Source organism: Papio anubis, chromosome 4, assembly GCF_008728515.1.
Source record: "Papio anubis isolate 15944 chromosome 4, Panubis1.0, whole genome shotgun sequence".
Lineage (NCBI taxonomy): Eukaryota > Metazoa > Chordata > Mammalia > Primates > Cercopithecidae > Papio > Papio anubis.
In genome coordinates this window covers 137841748-137857891 of record NC_044979.1, presented here as the reverse complement: position 1 = coordinate 137857891, position 16144 = coordinate 137841748, and the positions used below count along the sequence as shown (strand labels likewise).

At 49.6% G+C, this 16144-nt stretch overlaps 1 protein-coding gene across 18 annotated transcripts in view; it reads left to right on the top strand.

Annotated features, from left to right (window-relative positions):
• CUX1 (cut like homeobox 1) overlaps positions 1 to 16144 on the top strand; it is a 468585-nt gene that overhangs the window by 399816 nt on the left and 52625 nt on the right. For 13 of the 18 annotated variants that reach the window (XM_009202777.3, XM_009202771.3, XM_031665515.1 and 10 more), the window contains one exon: positions 12457 to 12759. The exons of the other annotated variants lie outside the window; for them this stretch is intronic. In XM_009202777.3, the coding sequence (XP_009201041.2) occupies positions 12457 to 12759 (303 nt within the window). The remainder of the gene's footprint in view (positions 1 to 12456; positions 12760 to 16144) is intronic. 18 annotated transcript variants of the gene reach the window in all.

Sequence of the window (16144 nt, the reverse complement as noted above, 5' to 3'; positions counted from 1 at the left end):
TCAGGAGGCTGAGGCAGGAGGATTGCCTGAGCCCAGGAGTTGAATCAGCAAATCAGTGACAACATGGAAGCCACGTTTACAAGGTTTGGCTATTGGAAAATGTATAATCCACCTGGCCTGGGCTGCATGGAGTGTCCATACTCCTTTGAAACCTCTTCTGGTCTAAATTCAGTGAACCTATACACAATGGCTTGAGGTCCTGTCCCTGCTACGGGGCAACCCTGCCTTTCAGCTGTCACGGCCCCCGGAGCCATGCCAACACCCAGGCCCCAGCCCCATGCAGACTGGCCCAAGGGACCTGCCAGGCTCCCGGGGAGGATAAGGAGGGGAGTTTCTTAATGGCATTGCCCTGGATAGAATGGGAGCCAGGCAGGAGGCTTCCATCGGGGCCTCCTCTAGATTTTGTGTTTACTTCTTCCCTTTGGAACTGGATTCCTAAATATAGCCCCAGTCTGAATTGGCAGATGTTGGGTTTGTCCTTTCCACGAGGGCCAAAATTAGTCTGTCATTTGGCACCTAAATAAAGCAGCCAAACTGCCTTTAAACCAACTTTGCAATTAAGAGGTAGTTGGAACATTCTATTTGATAAGGAAAGTTTTATGGATGCCTTAGCAGCACCTCTGAACCCAGGAGGCTGAGGAGAGAGGACACCCGGGCCCCAGAGGGGCACTCCTGCCCCGCCATCAGGCCTTCTCATTCCAGAGTTAAGGTCAGTTTTGTTTCACGTGGCTTAAAACACCTCGTGAATGTGGAAAAGAGAATCAGTGCTCCCCAGAAATAGCACTCCGAGCGCACGGCAGCGGTTACTCCAACTGATTTATTTATTTATGTATTTGTTTATTTATTTATTTATTTTTTGCAAGCAAAGAAAAATCTGTCCAGAGTGCCTGGAGCTGGGTTAGTGCAGGGACTCCCCAGGGGCAGGAGAAAGATGTTATAATCAATTATCACATCATAACACTGATGTATGATAATTACTGAGTGTTTCTCCTGAGATAGTGCAGCATTTGGCTGGGATGCCGCTCTTTCACGGTCCACTGCCTGATTAATATGCAAATAATAGGCTGATTGCATGATGAATGCAGAAATGAGTTCGCTGATAACGTGAGCACCGAAGCGGGAAGATGATAAATTACTTTTACTGACTGTCCTACATTAAGTACCCTTTCTCAACAATTTCATCACAAATTAAGTAAAGCAGTATGGAGAGATTAGGAGGACGTGTAAAATAATGTACCTTAATGGTTTTTCTAATACCGTCGCGGAAGACGGAAATGTCAGCTTGGTTTTGCCCGGCGCTGCCCTGGGTCTTTGTAGGGCTAAGTGAGTTCACTCACCTGGGCATTGAGTGGAAGACAGGAGGCAGCCCACCACACCGGCGTGTTCCACGGGCGGTGATCAGCCATGGATTCTCTGAGGAACATTCCATTGCAGCCCATCCATTGCAACCCCGCACACTGGGCCAACAGGCAGCATCATGGAAGGAGGAGGACAGGCTGTTCTCAGGGCAGACGCAGCATCCTCCCCACAGATGGGCACCCCCAAGCCTGCTGTCCACCATGTGCCTGCGGGAAAGGAGCATTTCTGGGCTGCAGGCCTGGAAGACTCGAAAGAAAACAATATTTAGGACCTCCTGCCTGGGCACAGTGGCTCACGCCTGTAATCTCAGCACTTTGGGAGGCTGCGGCAGGAGCCAGGAGTTTGAGGCCAGGAGTTTGAAAGCAGCCTGGACAACATGGGGAAGCCCCATCTCTACAAAAAAATACAGAAATTAGCCAGGCATGGTGGTGTGTGCATCTGTAGTCTATAGTTTCAGCTACTTGGGAGGCTGAGCGGGGAGGATCATTGGTGGAGGTTACAGTGAGCCGAGATCACTCCAGCCTGGGCAACAGAGCAACACCCCATCTCAAAAAACATAAACAAAAAAAGACCTCCTTGACCTCTTTTTAGCTCTTCCAAGTCTCGGAAATCTGGAAAAATTAATTTCACTACTAGAATGGCAATGGGCACACCGGCCAGAGAGCATGACTTGGTAAGAGGGACAGATAGGTTTGCCCAAAGCCAGAATTGAACCCTTGAGAAAAAGAGGGTACACACACACACACACACATACATTCTGTCTCGCTCACACACACACATTCTCTCTCTCTCCCTCACACATACATTCTCTCCCTCACACACACACACCCATATTCTCTCTCACACACACACTCGCACAGTGATTAATCTTTGATTACAGCAAAGCAATTTAACCAGAGGCTTTGTTTTTTCCCATCTTAGTAATATATATTTAGACTGTTTGTATGACATACATTTTGTCTTAATGCACAGGGACGCACTGATAAGTGTTCGTACACACAGCTGGCTTGGTAATAAGGTTATTGAAGGTAATATGAAAGCATCATTTCTAAATCAGTATGGATCTGCAGAAAAGCCGGAACAAGGCGAGCCTGTGCCCCTGAAGCAGGGTCATCTGTGTCACCCAGTGTCCCTTCAGCAATCTGGCCAGACTGCGAGTTCACTACCAAAATTGAATTGTAATTTAAGTAGGGTTTTTAATCTTTAATATCTTCAAGCTCTGCTTTTGATATGCTTATTTCCTTAAGAGCTTATAAAAGATACACAAGCCAAATGAGCCCGGAAGGAAAGTGAGTTTCCACTCCGAATCCCCGGCAGGTCCCCTCCCGGCCTGCGGGTGAGCTCTGGTTCTGCGCAGGTTCCCGCCAGCCACGGGGCCTCATCACCTCTGCAGCTTCGTCCTCGCGCATTGCAGGCCAACACAGAATTTCTAAGATCATTTCTCCCCAGCGTACCTTCCCATGTTGGGGAGATGAAAGAGGAGAGTAGAAAACCACCCCAGAGGGAGGGAGGCTCTGGATGGCACGATGGCGTCTAGAGGGAGAGAAGCTCTGGATGGACACGATGGCGTTTAGAGGGAAGGAGGCTCTGGATGGTCACAATGATGTCTAGAGGGAGGGAGGCTCTGGATGGATACGATGGCGTCTAGAGGGAGGGAGGCTCTGGATGGACGCAATAGTGTCTCCTCTAGTTGGAGGAGCTCATGGTTAACTTCTCAGAACAAGTTCTCACTCTCTTGGCAGCAGAGGCCTGTCACACCCCTGTGCTGTGGCCAGGACCATGCTGCCCGCACAGCTGTACCTCCAGACCCTGCTCTGGCACTGCTCTCCCCAGAAACACCCTCTTCCTAGACTCTGAGTGACCCGCTTAGTGACATCGGCCTCCCACTTTGGTTACAAGATATGGGGGCACAGGGTCTGCCTTGCTTATGGCTGTACCCCCACCACCTGGCACATGGAGGGTTTCCCTATTGCGGAAGGCATAGGTCCCATCTTCGAGCAACTTGGAAGTCAGTTTTGGGGAGGTAAAATACAAATCGCACAAGTTAAACAACCTTGCTCTAATTGAAACAGGTTTTCTTTGGGGCCAGATATGGTGGCTCATGCCTGTAATCCCAGCACTTTGGGAGGCCAAGGCAGGAGGATCACTTGAGCCCAGGAGTTCAAGACCAGCCTGGGCAACATAGTGAGACCCTATCTCAACAAATAATAATTATAGTAAATTAGCTGAAATGGTGGGATGTGCTTGTAGTCCCAGCTGCTCAGGAGGCTGGGGCAGAGGGATTGCTTGAGCCCAGGAGGTCGATGCTGTAGTGAGCAGTGATTACGCCACTGCACTCCAGCCCAGGCAACAGGGTGAGACCATATCTAAAAAAAAAAAAAAAAAAAGAAAAAAAGGGAGAAAGAATTTCGGCTCCCATGTCATTATAAGAGTTTCTTGAGCAAACCTAAAAATACATATTGTTGGCCAGACACGGTGGCTCATGCCTGTAATCCTAGCACTTTGGGAGACTGAGGCAGGAAGATCACTAGAGTCCAGGAGTTCAAGACCAGCTTGGGCAACATAGTGAGGCCCCCATCTCCACAAAAAATTCAAAATAACCAGGCATGGTGGCGCACACCTGTTGTTACAGCTACTCAGGAGGCAGGGGCGGGAAGATCACTTGAACCCGGGAGGCAGAGGCTGCAGTGAGGCAAGATTGCACCATTGCACTCCAGCCTGGACAACAGAGCAAGATGCTGCCTCAAAAAAAAAAAAAAAAAAATACACACACACACACACACACACACTATGGCTATATAGTTGGCACACAGACACACCCCAGCACCTACTAGGTACCAGCGACTTTGAGTTCATCTTATCCTATTCTTTCTTTAGTCCCTGCAGAGGGTGGGGGGGGGAGGTGTGTGTGTGAAAGAGAGAGAGAGAGATCGTTGCTGTTCCATTTTATAGAAGAAACTGGCACCCACTGGTTGAGTGGGCGGGGCGCTTTGATCTTTCCTGGAGTGGAGCAGAGCTACCACCCATCCCCTCTGGTTCCTCTGAGGGATCTTCCCACCCACTCCAACCCTTTTCAACCCCCACCTCTCCCCGCCCGCCCCGGACTCTTTCTCAGGTTCTTTCTGCTATTGAAAAACTGTGATTTGATAGATTTGGGGCTGGCAAGGGATGTGCCCAAAGCTTGATGCTGCCACTTGTATGGGCACAGACCTTCCCGGGGGCAGAAGGCCATCCCGGGACCCTGGGGAATTGGACCTTCGCGTCCCGCCGCTGGCGTCAGGCACAGCTGCTCACCCTCTTGGAAAGAAAGCCATTTTGTAGTTTGACCACGCTGGGTATGTCTCTGATATTCCTCAGTATGTTGTTGGGCTACTTTTGTTTCTTTCGTGGTAGGGAAATGTCCAGTGGCCTAGGAAGGAGTTGTGGAAAGCTCATGAGTATCTTTGTGACATCTGCTAAAGTTGCTGCATATTGTGTTTCAAGCTCTTGTTAATCAGTCAAGATGCCAGTCTTACTCAGAAGAAGAATACTCTGGGTTTTTATATGGGCTGTGTCTAATGGAGACGGAGAATGTTCCGGTGGAGATCCAGCAGGGCTGTGAGCTTCTGCTGCTGGATTCAGAAGCAAGGCTTGGGAACCGAGGAGCCCAGCATCACTGCCACAGCCAAGGAAAGCCTTGGTTTTCAGAAATTTTGGAGCTGGTCATGCAAGTGTGTCTCATGTTTGTGGTATGACCCTGTATGACCAAAATACAGGAGGCCAGGGCCCGACGCGGTGACTCACACCTGTAATCCCAGCACTTTGGGAGGCTGAGGCAGGCAGATCATTTGAGGTCAGGAGTTCGAGGCCAGCCTGGCCAACATGGTGAAACCCCATCTCTACTAAAAATACAAAAATTATCTGGGCGTGGTGGCGCACACCTGTAATCCCAGCTACTCGGGAGGCTGAGGCAGGAGAATCACTTGAACCCAGGAGGCGGAGGTTGCAGTGAGCCGAGATCGCACCACTGCACTCCAGCCTGGCAACAGAGACAAAGAACAAACAAACAAATAGGAGGCCAAATGAACGTTGTCGTTCTCCTTTGATGCTGAGAAACTCAGTCCAGGCATAAACCCCCAGGGGGTGTGGTCTCTTCAGAGTACAGGGTCAGTTCCGGAGCAGATCTGGTGCCCACATCACCATCTGTCCCTCTGAACCCAGCTAGGAAGCATCCAGGCTGGGGGTCACCCTGTTGTGGCTTCTGAAGCTGTCAGCACCAGTGGCTGGAAAGGCCTGCAGGCTGGGCAGAGTCTTTCGGAGCCTCCAGGGCTCCTGCCAGCCCCAGCATGCCCACACCGGGCACCTCAGAGCCCGCCATGCATCCTTGTATCTTGCGCCACTCCTGCCACCTCCAGGCCCTCGGACTCTCCTTTCCTCTCCTCCTGGGCTCCCTTTATATTTTTTGTTTGTGTTTTTTTATTTTTTTTTTTATGTTATTTATTTTTTTGAGATGGAGTAGTTGGTACTACAGGCGTGCACCACCGCACCTGGCTAATTTTTGTATTTTTAGTAGAGACAGGGTTTTGCCATGTTAGCCGGGCTGGTCTCGAACTCCTGACCTCAAGCAATCCGCCCATCTCAGCCTCCCAAATGTTGGATTACAGGCGTGGACCACCGTGCCCAGCTCCCCTACTCATTCACACTTACATGTGCCAGGCCACGACCACCCTCCCCTCTCCCCTAACCTCCTCCCTCCTTCCTCCCGCCCTTCCGTACGTGTCTGTCTGTATAGTCATTGGAATTTCCTGGCTTGGCATGGGCTCAAAGCCGAAACCATGGACAGAATGAAAAGTGGCGCATCAGACCAGCCGCCAGTTAAATAATGTTTGGGTTCTTGTCAGAATGTCACGGAGTACCCTGTCATTTTGTTTCAGCAACTTGTCCTTCCGAATGCACAGTTCGCCTTATGGCATGCCAGCAGTAAAAATGTCACTTACAATAATTACTTTTTGGTGAAAATGCTTGCTGACTTCCCACCTTCAAGCTGTTTTTTACACAGTGGGGAGATAATAAGAAACGACTTTATCCTGACTGCTCAAATGAACACTAAATGGAATTTGGGTTATTATTACTGCGGATAGAGGGCCGGGTATGGAAATTTTAAGAGTGGATCGGAGGAACTGCAGGGAGATGCATCTCCGAGAATTATGACGGGTGCGCGTTTTCAATTGGCTCCCATTGAAAACTTAAGGCAGCTGTTGTTTGCCTGCTGTTTTTGGAATATAATATTTTTCGTAATCCTTTTATAGTTTCTGAATGCCTTGTGTATCTCAGAGGGCCTTGAGTCACTATCTCTGCTTTCTGTAGCTTCCTAACCAAACTCCTCTTATGCCAGATTCAGTGCCTTGTAAAAAAAAAAAAAAAATTAATTCACATAGATCACTTTTTAAATGTAACACCTTACTATTGCTGTCAAAACTGGATGGATGGGACTATGCAGTAGGGCTTTTAAAATATGCAAATTACCCATTTTCAACGTCCTGGTCCTGCAGGCTGCAGAGTCCTTGGAAGCGAGGTTTTTGTCTGATTTCTCCCTTATACCCAAGACACAGAGTAGGTGCTTTAAAAATGTGTGAGTAGGCTGGGTGCAGTGGCTCATGCCTGTAATCCCAGCACTTTGGGAGGCAGAGGTGGGTGATTTGCTGGAGCCCAGGAGTTCGAGACCAGTCTGGGCAACATAGCAAGACCCCATCTCTCTACAAAAATACAAAAATTAGCCGGGCATGGTGGCACACACCTGTCCCAGCTACTTTCTGTCATACATTAGCAAGGAGGCTAAGGCGAGAGGGTCTCTGAAGCCCAGGAGGTCGAGGCTACAGTGAACCATGATCACACCACTGCATTCCAGCTGGGGCAACAGAGCAAGACCCTGTCTCAATGAATAAATAAATAAATAAAATGAGAGTTAAATGACGCAGGAACGACGGTAGGCTGCGATTCAGAATCACGTGGTATTGGCAGATAGCAGGATGGGTAGGAACATCGAGGTTTTCCACTCCTGATCTGGTTCCAATCCTTGCACCATCTGTGTGACTTTAACCAAGTCACGTTGCCCGTGTGAGCCTCTGCTTTCTCACCTGGGATGTAGGGTGTAAATTTCCACCCCAGGGCCGTTGGGAAAATTGAATGAAGCCACATGCAAACGCCCTCAGCTGGCTGCTCCATTCACGCCTGGTATGAAATGTGTTTTGGTTCCCTTCCACAATCCTGTGAGTGGATCAGCTTTTTGTGACTCATCGTTAAGTCTTCGAGATTCACACATGTCGATGTGTGGGTTGTAGAAAAACTGCGTGGGAAGGCAGGCACAGTCACTCTGTCACTAAGGCACAGTCGGGTGCAGGGGGCAGGCACCACCAGCTGTACAGGGGCTGTTTAGAATATGGCCCATCCGCCTAGCTCCTGGCTGTGTGTCTCGGGGCACCATATCTTTTTTTCTTGTTTTTTTTTGAGACAGTGTCTCTGTTGCACAGGCTGGAGTGCAATGGCACGATCTCAGCTCACTGCAACCTCCACCTCCCGGGTTCAAGCAATTCCCCTGTGTCAGCTTCCCAAGTAACTGGGATTACAGGTGTGTGCTACCACGCCTGGCTAACTTTTGTGTTTTTAGTAGAGATGGGGTTTCACCATGTTGGCCAGGCTGGTCTTAAACTCCTGACTTCAAGTGATCCGCCTGGCTCAGCCTCCCAAAGTGCTGGGATTACAGGCATGAGCCACTGCGCCTGGCCAGGGCACCATATCTTACCTGTGTAAAATGTAGGAAGTGGCTGGGCACGGTGGCTCACGCCTGTAATCCCAGCGCTTGGGGAGGCCAGGGTAAGAAGATCCAATCACTTGAGGCCAGGAATTCTAGGACCAGCCTGGGCAGCATAGCAAAACCCTGTCTCTATTTTTTAAAGTTTAAGAAAAGTTTAATGTTTTAAAAAAGATAAACGCATCACATAGGATGTGGCCTTTTGAATCTGTCACCAGCGTCCCTGTCATGTACCAGGCGTTGTGGAAGAAATGGCACTCGGTCATAAGATTTATGTTGACTGTAGGTCTTTATAGAAATACATTCGACCGGGTGCAGTGGCTCACCCTGTCAGGGTGGCCAGGGTGAGGGGACCCTCTGTGCAGTTGGGAGAGTTGGCTTCCTGTAGGATTCACTGTCTGTCCTAACAGAACAAAAATACAGTCAATATAAAGAAATATTACTTCTCCTTTCCAAACATTAGCAAGTGGAGCTCTGTGATTAAAACGATACTCTCTGAAACAGCAAAGCTTTTTGCTCCGTTCCATGCAATTAAAAATAATAATTAAAAAAAAAAAAAGGCCCGGGCACAATGGCTCACACCTGTAATCCCAGCACTTTGGGAGGCTGAGGTGGGCGGATCATCTAAGGTCAGGAGTTCGAGACCAGCCTGGCCAACATGGTGAAACCCTGTCTCTACTAAAAATACAAAAATTAGCTGGGCGTGGTGGTGGGCGCCTGTAGTTCCAGCTACTTGGGAGGCTGAGGCAGGAGAGTCGTTTAAACCCGGGAGGAGGAAGTCGCAGTGAAATCATGCCACTGCACTCCAGCCTGGCAAGAGAGCGAGACTCTGTCTCAAAAAAGAGAAAGACTGACTTTCTTCCCAACATGATGTTCTGAGCGCATGGATTCATGGTGTCTCCAGCGCGTCTGTTTGCTGTGGCATCTCTCCATGCCTGCACCACAAACGTGGGCTCAGTCCTGTTTCCTTGACCTGAGACCGCAGCCACATCTGTGCATGCAGATGTCTGTTGGTGAGTAAACTATCTCCCAGGAAGAGTGTGCAGCTTGCAGCTGTCTTCTACATTTTATTTATTTATTTATTTATTTATTTATTTAGAGACAGAGTCTCGCTCTGTCCCCAAGGCTGGAATGCCATGGCATGATCTCAGCTCACTACAACCCCCGCCTCCCCCATTCAATCGATTCTCCTGCCTCTGCCTCCCCAGTAGCCGGGATTACAGGCACCCGCCACCACGCCTGGCTAGTTTTTGGATTTTTAGTAGAGAGGGGCTTTCACCATGTTGGCCAGGCTGGTCTCAAACTCCTGGCTTCCAAGTGATCTGCCCGCCTCACCCTCCCAAAGATCTTCTGCATTTTAGACTCAGACTGAGAGTGGAGAGACAAATACAAACCACCTCCAGCAACCAGCCGCCACATGTCAGTTTCACGTGCTGGATCTCTCAGGACTCGGACAGGGATTTGATCTCAGGAAGCCTGCCTTTGTCTGTAGTCACAGCCTGGAGCACAGAGGGACACCTGTAACAGTAGTGAGCACCCCCTGTTTAGTCCTCCCGGGGGTTCATGATGGCAGAAATCCATGCCACCGGCTTGCAAGGCGCGCCTGGAAGAAAGAACTGCACAGCCTCTGAGTTTCGCGGTGAGCTCTGCCTCCGCCAGCACCCAGAACAAAACGGGGAGGTGCCCCGGCAGCCGGCACCACACTCGGTTTATTAGCCAGGCAGCCATGATGTTGACCTTGTTGTGGGTTAAAGGACACAAAACCTGAAAAGAAATCTGTTTATCATTTGGGGAATTCATGCCATCCTTGACAGTATCCGGTGAGCAAGATGGATGATCTGCCAGGCCAGCCCCTCGCATGGGTGAATCACGCCATCCTTACAGTACGATTCCTCTGCCGGCTTCAAACACAAAAATAACATTTGCGGGGTTTTATATCCCGTTCTTTGGTGACCCAGGGGGTGAGCAGAGAGAAGAAATCTGATTTGTAAGATTCACATTGCCCTAAAGATTTATACGGACCATTTCTGCCTCTTACGCTTGTCTCTTCCACATCTTTCAAAAACCGGTTTGGCATGTGTTTTTCTCTCTCTAACCTGATTTCCCAGGTCAAGGACACAGCCTTATGCGATGGCGGAAGTTTGTGCCAGTTCAGGACGATAAACGGGGTTGATGGCTTAAGTTGCGATTGTTTTATTTGGGGCTTTGCTCTTTCTAGGTATGAATGCAAAATATTCCTTGTATTTGGAATGTATTTATGGCAGGTTTAGTGGATCCTGGATACAGTATGTCCAGAAAAGGACTCTTGAGATAAATGGTAAATTGAAATTAAGTTGCTGCTCTATGCTACATTTTCCCTTCAGCCAGGTAACAAGTATTTTGGGTTATCTGCTATGGTGCTAATGTTGACTGAGTGACCTGCTAGGGCTCGAGGGAGAAGCAGCAAGAGTAAGACCCTTGGCCAGGCATAGTGGCTCAAGCCTGTAAACCCAGCACTTTGGGAGGCCAAGAAGGGAGGATCACTTGAGGCCAGGAGTTCAGCCTGGGCAACATAGCAAGACCTCATCTCTGCAAAAGAAAAAATTAAAAAAGTAGACAGGTGTAGTGGTGCATGTCTGCAGTTCCAGCTACTTGTGAGGCTGAGGTGGGAGGATTGCTTGAGCACAGAATTTTGAATCAGCCGTTGCAACCTAGCAAGACCCCATCTCCACAAAAATTTTTTTACAAGACCCTGGGAGCAGAGAGCATGACCTGGGCCCTCTTATCTGGCACTGTGGGGTCTTACTCTGTCACCCTTAGTGGGCATGGAGGGAGAGATTGTGCCAAGACACTGAGCTGGGCCCAGATTCTGCCTTGCAGGCAGGACCTCAGCACGAAGCCACATCTTCCTCCTGGACAGTTTCTATCTGCAGAAATTAGGAAATGGCCAAAGTCTTTATCCCAGACATCCCGGAACTGGAATCCAGCCTCTTTTATCAGGTTTTATGGGATGTTATCAGAGGCCAGAGGGATCACTCACCAACAGAGCCCAGCTGGCATTTCCCACTGGGCACCCGCAGCGACCCCAGCAGGGCAGAGGAGAGTGTAGACACTGGCTCGTCCACACCAGCCCAGTCACTTCTGCTGTTGATTACAGCATGGCTTATACCAGCAAAGAGCTTGGTTTTCAGAAGCAGGCAGAACCAGCAAGTCCCGAGACTGGAGGTAGAATTCTAAAATGGAAGAGCTGGAGAAACAGAGGGTGCTCCTCCTCTCCTTGCCTCTCTCCGTCTTCCCCTAGGGTTGGGTGCTGTGGAGTTCTCTGCTCTTCACAATAAAAAACCAGCTGGGCATGGTGGCACGCACCTGTGGTCCCAGCTCCTCAGGAGGCCAAGGCGGGAGGATCTCCTGAGTCCAGGAGGTCGAGGCTGCAGTGAGCCTGATTGCACCACTGCACTCCAGCCTGGGCCACAGAGCAAGACTCCATCTCTAAAAAAATAAAAATAAACACCCTAGGTCCTGAGACCCGTTACTGGGGGACCAGAAGCTATGGCCTTACGTTTCCTCATTTTTTTTTTTTTTTTTTTCTTTTTTGAGATGGAGTCTCACTCTCAGTCACCCAGGCTGGAGTGCAGTGGCACAATCTCAGTTCACTGCGGCCTCCACCTCCCGGGTGCAAGTGATTCTCCTGCCTCAGCCTCCTGAGTAGCTGGGATTACAGGTGTGAGCCACCGTGCCTGGCCAATTTTTGTATTTTTAGTAGAGACAGGATTTCACGGTGTTGGCCAGGCTGGTCTCGAACTCCTGACCTTAGATAATCCACCCTCCCGGCCACATTTCATCTTAAGGGTCTTCATAACTGTGGTGACAACGTATTATGGGCAGCCGTTATTTAAAACAATCTGTCTATGCTTTGGGTTCTGGAAAATATGGACAACATAACTACACAAGTTATAATCTAGCCAAAGTGCTTCTGAATTACCAAATTATGGGGTTTCATTAGAAGAAATCATGACAGCGATAACACGATTAATAGGAGTTTTTTAGCAGAATGCCCTCATGCCCTCATGTTAAGCCCTCCAAAGCCTTTCTTTTAAACCCCTAGTTTTTCTTCCAGTGATGGTATTTTTGTTTTTTAATATGGAAGATTAGTGGTTACTCTCAGTCAAAAAAATATGAAACAGTTCACTGAGACCCACAGAAAACCCTACCGTCTGCTTCTTCTACAGAGCGTTTAATTAGTATTTCCTAGATGCAGAACATAGATAGATGGTCGTGGTGAAAGACAGCTATTTTCAGGCACAGTTTCTCGTGTGCTTTAATTACAGAAAGCACTCCAAAGACCTCCGCCAGCTGCAGCCCTGCCCCTGAGTCCCCGATGAGTTCCAGTGAGTCGGTGAAGAGCCTGACCGAGCTGGTCCAGCAGCCCTGTCCCCCCATCGAGGCAAGCAAGGACGGCAAACCACCAGAGCCCAGTGACCCGCCAGCATCTGACTCCCAGCCCGCAACCCCGCTGCCTCTCTCCGGACACTCGGCCCTCAGCATCCAAGAATTAGTAGCCATGTCCCCGGAGCTGGACACCTACGGCATAACCAAGCGGGTGAAGGAGGTGCTGACGGACAACAACCTCGGTAGGTTCTCCTCTCGGCTGCTGAGTCAGGAGGTGGCAGGGAGTTTGCAGGTGGAGTAGATGAAGGGCGGGCGCTAGGCCAAGCCAACCATAGAGTCTCAACTTGTGTAGGCGCCCTCTGAGAACATGAAACGTCCTATAGTTGTGAACAGTAAGGAGCGTGCGTTTTGCAGGTCAGTCCCTACCTCCTCCCGACCCTGCTCCCCGATGGGGACCAGTTAGAAGATGAGCATGGGGTCAGAGTGGACTCGGGAGGATCCATGCAGACTGTCTTTTTTTTTTTTTTTTTTTTTTTTGAGACAGAGTCTTGCTCTGTCACCCAGAGTGGAGTGCAGTGGTGCAATCTCAGCTCACTGCAACCTCTGCCTCCCCGGTTCAAGTGATTCTCGTGCCCCAGCCTCCTGAGTAGCTAGGATTACAGGTGCCCACCACCACTCCCGGCTAATTTTTGTATTTTCAGTAGAGATGGGGTTTCACCATGTTGGCCAGGCTGGTCTCGAACTCCTGGCCTCAAGCAATCTGCCCATCTCAGCCTCCAAAATTCTTGGGATCACAGACATGAACCATCGTACCTGCCTTGGATGTATCTCAATAGAGACAGTCTGAGTAAGTCCAGATTGCTTGAGGCCACAGTCTGAGACCAGCCTGGGCCACATAGCAAGACCCCATGTCTACAAAAAATGTTAAAATTAGCTGGACATGTTGGTATGCACCTGTAGTCCCAGCTACTCAGGAGCCTAAGATGGTAGGATCACATGAGCTCAAGAGTTCGAGACCAGCATAGGCAACATAGCAAGACCCCTTCTCTATAACAGGTTTAAAAATTAGGCCAGGCACAGTGGCTCATGCCTGTACATTGCCTCGTGTTGGGAGACCACAGCAGGAGGATTGCTTGAGTTGAGCCAGGAGTTCGAGACCAACCTGGGCAGCATAACGAAGCCCTATCTCTACAAAAAATGCAAAAACTAGCTGGGTGTGGTGGTGCACGCCTGTAGTTCAGTTGCTCGGGAGGCTGAGGCAAGAGAATCGCTTGAAACCCTGTAGTTTTAGGCTACAGTGAGCTATGATCATGCCAGCGTACTTCAGCCTGGACAACACAGTGAGACTCTGTCTCAAAAAAAGAAAGAGATAGACACCCAATAGAGCCTGGCATCCTCAGGGGGCTCCAGAGCTGGGCAGCGTCCACCCGGCAGCACCAGGATGGCTTAATGGAAGGTCTGACGGACCCCAGTTCTCACTCTGCTCACTGAGTCTGTGATGCTGGCCAGGCTGCCTGCCTTCTCAGATCCCCCTCCACAAAACTGGAATAACCACACCTGTCTGGGGGCTGTGAGTAGCAGTAATTTCTAGCACCAGGCCCGACTGGTAATAATAGTCATTGTTATTTTATCATCGCTGTTTCTGCTGCCTTGCAAAGCCATCTCCATTTCACAGCCCATAGCTGGGGCGGGCAGCCCCTGGGGAACTCACTCCGTCATCCTGGCATCCCACCATGCCTCAGACCCAGCCTCGGCCTGGCACATGCTCCACCCCCTCAGGTGCTCGGCCTGAGGTGGTTCTCTATGCTCTGTGTCACTGCTCACCAGCTGCTGTGGCTGTAAGAATGTTACGGTGTTCCATCATTTTTATTTTTTTTTATTTTTTATTTTTGAGATGGAGCCTCACTCTGTCACCCAGGGTAGAGTGCAGTGGCACGACCTCAGCTCACTACAACCTCTCGGCTCACTGAACCCCGGGTTCACGCAATTCTCCTGCTTCAGCCTCCCTAGTAGCTGGGATTGCAGGCATCTGCCACCACACCCAGCTAATTTTTATATTTTTAGTAGAGACGGAGTTTCACCTAACTAGCCAGGATGGTCTCGAACTCCTGACCTCAAGTGATCCACCCGCCTCGGCCTCCCAAAATGCTGGGATTACAGGCGTGAGCCACCGTGTCTGGCCCTTTTTTTTTTTTTTTTTTTTGAGACAGAGTCTCCCTGTCTCACTCAGGCTGGAGTGCAGTGGCACAATCGCGGCTCACTACAATCTCTGCCTCCTGGGTTCAGGTGATTCTCCTGCCTCACCTCCCAAGTAGCTGGGATTACAAGTGCCCGCCACCACACCCAGCTCATTTTTGTATTTTCAGTAGAGACAGAGTTTCGCCATGCTGCCAAGGCTGGTCTCGAACTGGCCTCAGGTGATCCACCCACCTTGGCCTCCGAGAGTGCTGGGATTACAGGCATGAGCCACCATGCCGGCCAAGCCTATTTTGTCATTTTAAACCACCGTGCTCCTCCAGTGTGGTGTTAACCAGACAGGGTGGTGTAGGCATGCGGAGATTGGAAACGTACCCTTCTATCCTTCTTATTTCCCATGGGTGAAAGTCAGTTAAAGGGGCGGTGTTCTCTGCAGTGCATGCAAGCACAACCCTACCGAGTCGTTGCAGTTTGTCTGCTGTTCATGGAAAGGCCTTGTGTGTCCTTTGTTTCTTCCATGGGGTGAGAAGAGAAGGGAGGCTGAGCACGGTGGCTCACTTGAGAATGACAGGTGGCCTGTAACCCTAGCACTTTGGGAGGCTGAGGCGGTGGATCACCTGAGGCCAGGAGTTTGAGACCAACCTGGGCAACACAGTAAGACCCCGTTTCTACAAGAAATAAATTTTTAAAAAATTATTTACGGGCATGGTAGTGCTTGCTGTAATTCCAACTGCTTGGGAGGCTGAGGTGGGAGGATCACTTGAGCCCAGGAGGTTGAGGCAGCAGTGAGCCATGATGGCACCTCTGCACTCCAGCCTGGGCAACAAAGCAAGACACTATCTCAAAAAAAAAATAATTTAAAAAAAAGAACAGAGTAGCTGAGTTCCACTAAAGTTTGCTCAGTGATCTGACAGCCTGGGGGTTAGGCCAGCTTGTCCAGTGGAAGCCTCCCATCCGCCCGTCTGTACAATGCAACAGACAAAATAGAATGAGAGAAAAAGTCATATCAATGAGACCTTGTATAATTAAGTCAATTCATAAAAATAAAAATGTAGCTGTTGATTTGAAAAAATGGCTAATTCCCATATGTTCATCAGTTATTGAATCATGCAGCGATTCCTAGACTTGAGTCATCTCCCACTTCATAGCTTGTCACACATCCAAGGAAGCAGGTCAGTTGCATCACTCCCGCCCACCTCCTTATAGGAAGTGGCCTTCCGTGTAAATGTTGAAAATCAGATAGGGTCTAGCTCTGTAGCCCAGTGCAGTGGCACGATTATAGCTCACAGCAGCCTTGAACTCCTGGGCTCAAGCAATCCTCCCACCTCAGCCTACTGAGTAGCTGGGGCTACAGGCACACGCTCCAAGCCCAGCTAATTTTTTTTTTTTTTTTTTTTTTTTTTTTTAATAGAGATGGGGTTTCACCATATT